A 6,563-nucleotide genomic window follows, 5' to 3' on the forward strand; every position below is an offset into this window, starting at 1 on the left:
GGGTGTCATGTAACATCACATGCAAGTAGAACACAGTTGACCCCTTTGGCCTCGGGCTACTGTGGGCCTAAATTAGTATTAGGGCTTATCTTTGGATCGAGAACATGACACTGTTGATCTTTGATTTTTGGGGTCCAGACTATCAGCCCAGCAAGGTCTCCTCTCTACTGGGGTACATTGGTACTTAAGGGCCTTCTTTTGAACATTGGTATCAACCAGAGAGGCGTCAGAGCCAGTGACTGTTTAAGAAAACATAAGTTATAAACTGAATTTAAATTATATCTGAAGAACCATGATCCACACACATGACCATGTTGGTCTGTCATTCAGACGGTCGGTGGGTCGGTCGAGCCACAACTTTGGCCCAGACTTTAATATTTCTTCAATTATTAGATGGATAGCCATGGTACATAAACATGGTCCAGGTGGCATTTGTCTGCTGAGATAGCTCAACAATTATTGGATGGATTGTCATAAAAATGTATTACAGCTATCCACTCCCCCCTCAAGATGTATTGTAAAAACTTAAGGGATCCCTTTACTTTTCAGTGTCACCATTGGTTCCTTTTTTATTTATCCAATACTTTGGTTTATGACCAAATACCTACAAACCTATTGGCATTCCCATAAGCTTCAGCTGTACTTTGTGTTTAATGCTTAACATCGCTGTGTTAGCATTGTCATCACGTCAACATTTTGATATTAGCATTTTAAGTACTTTTAGCCTTTTTATACTATATATTGCAAGAATGCATGAGTTAAATTGCTTGCAATGCATAATATTTTATACGTTTGCTGTAAAAGTAAGAGAAAAAAATCATTGGATCATAATCCTAGGACTTCTTTTTCTAAATATATTTCTAAAAAACACTTTTATATATATATATATATTTATATATATAAAAATATAAAAAATATATATATATTTATATATATATAAATAAAATATATACATTTGTATAAATAAAACTATTTAAAAAAAAATAAAATAAAAAAATTATATATATATATATATAATTTTTTTTTTTTTTTATATATTTATATATATTGCTTAAAAACTCATAAAAAATTAAAAATAAATAAAAGAATCGCATACAAAAAATGATTGCCAAAATAATATTTTAGATTTTTTAATAAAGATTTTCTATTGTCTTTTAAAGGCATACTTAATGTCACAAATTAATTATTATTTTCCTTATTTACATTTTTTTATTTTATTTTACCGTTAAAGTGTCAATCATGCCGGTTTCCACTGATCCCGCCTCCGCCGTGACGTCGAACTGGGGGGCGCGGTCCACGTCTTTTAAAAACGCAATAAACGCCGATAGGCCAGCGCCGCCCACGTGACACGCAGCAGCCAATCACGGCAGAATGTGAAATACCGGGGGCCGTGACAGCGAGCAGCGGTGACGTGACATCGTGAGCTGGGCTGTGTTGTCACCAGCTGTTGTCTGGAAGACGAAGGGAGGAAAAGTGGATGCGTCGACACGAGGACACGCACGCACGCACACACGCACACACACTCAGCAGCACGCACCGGAGCCGATAGACGGTTACCGGATGACTGATGGAAACACCGGAGCCTCGCCAGTCTCCCGGTGTTCGTACCAGTTACATCGATGAGACACAAACTGGGATAACGGACTAGAGCCAATACAGGTCGGAGTTGAAGCCATTTTTTCTCCCTCTGCTGTGAGTATAAAGATTTATTTCCTCAGTTTTATATATATATATATATATATATATATATATATATATTGTGCAGCCAGTTTCATTTGAGGCAACGTACAGGACAGCATGCTGGAATGACCACATTGTTTACTCCTCGTGGCAATCAGTTGCAGGTCCTGACTTCTGTGCAGTTTTTATTAAAAATAATAACAATAGCGACTCAGATCTTATTTTAGAGTTAGTTACACGTTTGCTCCATTTCCACCATGGCCACAGAAAATACTGCTTTCTGATTGGCTGTATTAGTTGCTTTATTTCGGTGCTTTTGTGTTTGAATTAAAAGCACATATGTGACATGTAGACCAATGTTATTACAAGTAATGATGATAAATAAGTTGTGTTGATACATCATGATGATTCAATAGAAGTTAGGCGTCGTTAACTGGCATTTAATGTTAGAAAGTGTCATTTTGAGTCACTGTTTGGTCGAACTTCTTTAAATTTATGTATCAAAATAAAACCTATTTATTGTGACAATCAGAAGGAATGCAGCTTTGGTCATTTTCACTGTAATATTATAAATACTTTAATGTATGAAGCTATTGTTATACAATAAACAGATTATTCTAACTGTACAACTTGAGTTAGGAGGAAGTAATTCATATAATTAAAGCGACAGTATGCACTGTTCAGGCACACTTCAGCTACGTCTTAATAATCCTCTAGTCTTTCTGTTTTATCGTACTGCAGACATCCAGTCGCATCCAGCTGGGTTCAAGCTCATTCGGCACGTCGTACCGGTCGGGTAGAGCGTCGGCGCCGCCGTCATGAACGTGGGCACGGCGCACAGCGAGGTGAACCCCAACACCCGGGTGATGAACAGCAGGGGGATGTGGCTGTCCTACATCCTGGGCATCGGCCTGCTGCACGTCATCCTGCTCAGCGTTCCCTTCGCCAGCGTCCCCGTGGTCTGGACCCTCACCAACCTCATCCACAATCTGGTCAGTGGGACGGAGGCTCCTTTCAACTAGCATGTGTTGAACAGTAGCGGGGGGTCAGTGGAGAACACGTACTGCTGGAAGGCTCTGGGAGAAATGAGTCAGATGGGAACAAATCTCTGCACTGAGGTTTTAGGAAGAACAGGGAGTCGAACTCGCTGCGTCGCTGCTCTTAGTCATGTTCTTTAGTGAGTGTGTGTGTCGGTATGTTTCAACCAGCATTTAGGTTTAAGGGCTGAGGTATTACTCAGTCTTTCATCAAAAACTTTGATCAACCTTGAAGAGCACCATATTAAAGGGTAACTTTGGTGTTTTTCAACCCATTTTCACATGTTTTGTGGGGATCACAGTTTTGGAAATGGGGAGTCGCTCAGGGCAATGATTCACCGTCAATGTTCGTCCTATAAAAGTGTTTGTTTTCACCGCTGACAGGCTCAGATTGTCATTGTTAGTGTCTGATAACAGTATGGAAAGGACCCTACAGACAAATTAAACCTTTCGTTGATCCGGTCCGTTTGTTCACTCCGTTCTGAAATCTCTCGTCACATCCACGTTGCAGAAATCCTCTAAATATTCCGCCGTGACGTTAAAGTATTTTAGATAAAGCTCGGCTACGTGTTCTGTTCTCCAACGCAACAAACTCTGAAGACACTGACGCTCCTCTCTCCAACTCTCACTCACGTGTCCGCCTTTGTCTTCTGGCCAACAAGTCACATGACACAACAAGAAACAGACCGGATCAAGCGATATGTGAAGACAGGTTTTATTTCTCTGAAGGGTGCTTTCCATAATGATGTCAGACACTTATGATAACAATCTGAGGCTGTCGGAGGCAAAAACAAGTCTGTTTAGCGGCTGCTAGCTTTAGCGTTCTTGCTCAATACTCAAAATTGTTGTCCTTGTTACTCTTTAATTAAGGTAGAGTTCGGGTTAGGCAGCTTAAACACCTTTTATGTTTTGGTTAACAGAAACATAAATAGTTGTCTCTGACTGCCAGAGTGTATTTAATAGTTTGACTTTTCTAGTTTGTGTATTTCATCGTGCAGCTTTAAAGGTTTCTTTACTCTGTGAATCCTTAAAATACATCCACTTGTTGCTTGTGGGCTTCCTGCTGTTTCAGGGCCTCTAAATCAAGAATATATATGAGACTAAATCTGTGAGCAGTATGACATTCATGCTACAACAGCGCTCTTCTTTCTGTCTGTAGTGCATGTACCTCCTGCTTCACACGGTCAAGGGGACGCCCTTTGAGACCCCGGATCAGGGCAAGGCTCGCCTCATGACGTACTGGGAGCAGATGGACTACGGCGTGCAGTTCACTGCTTCACGCAAGTTCCTCACCATCACACCGATTGTCCTGTAAGTGGCCCCCTGAGAACCCAGCGCTCAGCCTTCAGTAGGGTAACGGGTGGAGGGAACAGACCCCAACACTTGTAAGGTGTAGACCGACCAACTAGAATAACATGATCCCCCACTGGCTTCCCACCCACCAGCACCTCTTCTGCTTTGTTCTTACCTTTTAGCGCAGACAAAGTGGTACAAAGTTGTACTTTTGCTGACTTTGCTTTGAGGTAAATCTATGAAAAATGTGATTTTAATTCCGATGTTCCCTCCTCTCGTATCTCTATTTTGGAGTGTTGATTGTTCAGCGTTCCTTCCATACGATCTAATTTCACAGTCTGTAGTTAGAAAACACAAAAAACCAACTGCTAACTAACAGCAGGGCCGTAACGCTGTAAGCTCATCACATTCTGTTGATAACGTTTGTTCATTTCTTTGAATATTTAAAACAGAAACACTGGCCACATCTTCCACGTTGCACCTTTTCAAGCAGAACCCCGTTTCTGCTTTCTGTCCGCTTTACAACAGCACAGTTCAGTTTACAGGAAGCACTCTGGCTCCCTGGGGTCGACTCGCCAGCTCAGCATGAACATCGTAGCGATAGCAATTTTCACATAAGGCCCTCACAGTCATTTTGTTTTACAACCCAGAGCCAGCAGCAGGAGCCCGGTGGTCAAGTCTCTGGGCTCCATGTGTGCCTTCATTACGTGTCCTCGCTTGTTCGCCAGAGAACAGGATGTGCAATCCCTTTTATTTCTAAGCTCACAAAAGCCCTTCAGTGGTGCGTGCTGTTTCATCTACAAAAAAAACAAAAAGCTGTTTATGTCAGATCGGCGTAGTTTCTTATTGACTCAGGAACATCTGTGTGTCCTCCAGCCAGCACACAGCCAGGCCTCAGACTCGCCTCACAGGCTTGTTTCTGAACGGTTGTTGCTCGGTCACTCTACGTGTCCCGTATTTGGGTTGTTCTGCATAAAAGTAGAGCTTTTGCTTTTGTGCGTATTTTGTTCCAATGATGTCACAATCCTGTTGTTCGGCGTGTTGAGACAGCCTCGCAGATTAAACCTCTGGCACCGTGTGAGTTATGAGCGAGGAGACCTCTTTCCAGAGGCAAACAAGTGAAAGGGCATTGCTTACTAAAAGAGGAACAAAGGGCATTTTTTAAAAGGTTGATACAGGTGAACGGGAACCGCCTGCTGGAGGCTAGAAATTCAACAACATTTGCAATTCAAAGAAACATGCTTTTCTCTTTCTGTTAATGTGTTTTCTTTACTAAACACCTTTCAGACATGAATGCAGATAATGTGTTACTCATTTCCTCCCTTGTAATCATCATTATTCTCTGGTTCAGGTACATACTAACCAGCTTCTACACCAAATACGACCGGGCCCATTTCGTGGTGAACACGGTTTCCTTGCTCACTGTGCTCATCCCCAAGCTGCCCCAGCTGCACGGCGTGAGGATCTTTGGGATTAATAAGTACTGACGAGGCGGAAGAGGACCTTCCCCTCGGTCCCCCGTGGACTTGCTGAGTGCACGCAGAGTATCAGGCCGCAGATCCACAAGGAATCTGTGGCGCTCTGGACTCTGCTGAGCGGCGCTCCAAACGAAGCCCACCGGGGACACTGCCATGGTACCGAGCCGCAATACACACTGCAGAGTGCACAAAGGGAAGGCGTGCTCTCCTTCCTCAGAGACACTTTGTAAGGAAAATAAAAGGGAGTATTATGATTACGTCCATTTCTGTAGAAATGACTGTTTCCTGATGTGACGGGTGTCAGAGGGACAATGTATATCACGTGCCATTTTACACCGAGGCTGTAATCAAAAGTTATTCAGTGTGTAAGGATACGCTGCTGTATTTATTCAGCTGCACTCCAACGCGACGCTTCCTCCTTCTTGAGGAGAGAAACGATATTTAAATGACATGGTGAGCGACCCACGAACTGCTGCACAGACGAGACACGGGAAACCACAAGGCTCTATATTTAGGCCTCTCTCTGTTCCGCTCGGGGGCCGAAGTATAGCGACTCTTTTATTTTTATCTGACCGTGTTCATATTTAGAGTCCTCTTGTCTTGGTTTGTGTCACAGTGAGCCTGCTGACTGCAGAGCCATCTGGCCCGTGTGCAGAAAGAACTCTACTGATTCAACAAACGTCCTGAAATACTACGTTGGGAGGCGAGTGTTTCTGAAGCCTTAATCACAGATACGTGGGGGGGGGGGGGGGGGGTGACAGGCATGGCAATGAAAGGACTCAAGAACCCTGATATGTCTGCATCTGGAGGCAAATGACACACTGAGTCACCAGTTTATTAGGTACGCCTGTGTGATCTAATCCAACATCGCAGCCTTGCAGTGAATCCTGAAACACTCAAAAAGTTGTTTCTAATGTTTTGTTCACCCTCATTTACATATATGAAAGGTGCAGAATTAAAAAAAAAAACATAAAAATGAACTCTGATCCAGATGTTTGAATTCTCGCTCTTCAGCCTGTCAAAATGTTTTAGGATCCAAGGAAACTGCAGTTGTACTGTAGCATGTGCTAAAGGG

At 42.8% G+C, this 6,563-nt stretch overlaps 1 protein-coding gene across 1 annotated transcript; it reads left to right on the top strand.

Moving 5' to 3' along the window:
- Nucleotides 1–1,434: 1,434 nt before the first annotated feature.
- ormdl3 (ORMDL sphingolipid biosynthesis regulator 3) lies at nucleotides 1,435–6,223 on the top strand. Its single transcript, XM_031842234.1, has 4 exons — nucleotides 1,435–1,692; nucleotides 2,422–2,672; nucleotides 3,877–4,028; nucleotides 5,362–6,223. Exons 2-4 carry the CDS (start codon nucleotides 2,499–2,501, stop codon nucleotides 5,495–5,497), a joined length of 462 nt encoding a protein of 153 aa, XP_031698094.1. The 5' UTR covers nucleotides 1,435–1,692; nucleotides 2,422–2,498; the 3' UTR covers nucleotides 5,498–6,223.
- The last annotated feature ends 340 nt before the right edge of the window (nucleotides 6,224–6,563 follow it).

This window comes from Anarrhichthys ocellatus, unplaced genomic scaffold (assembly GCF_004355925.1).
Source record: "Anarrhichthys ocellatus isolate YVR2014 unplaced genomic scaffold, GSC_Weel_1.0 scaffold4, whole genome shotgun sequence".
Taxonomy (NCBI): domain Eukaryota; kingdom Metazoa; phylum Chordata; class Actinopteri; order Perciformes; family Anarhichadidae; genus Anarrhichthys; species Anarrhichthys ocellatus.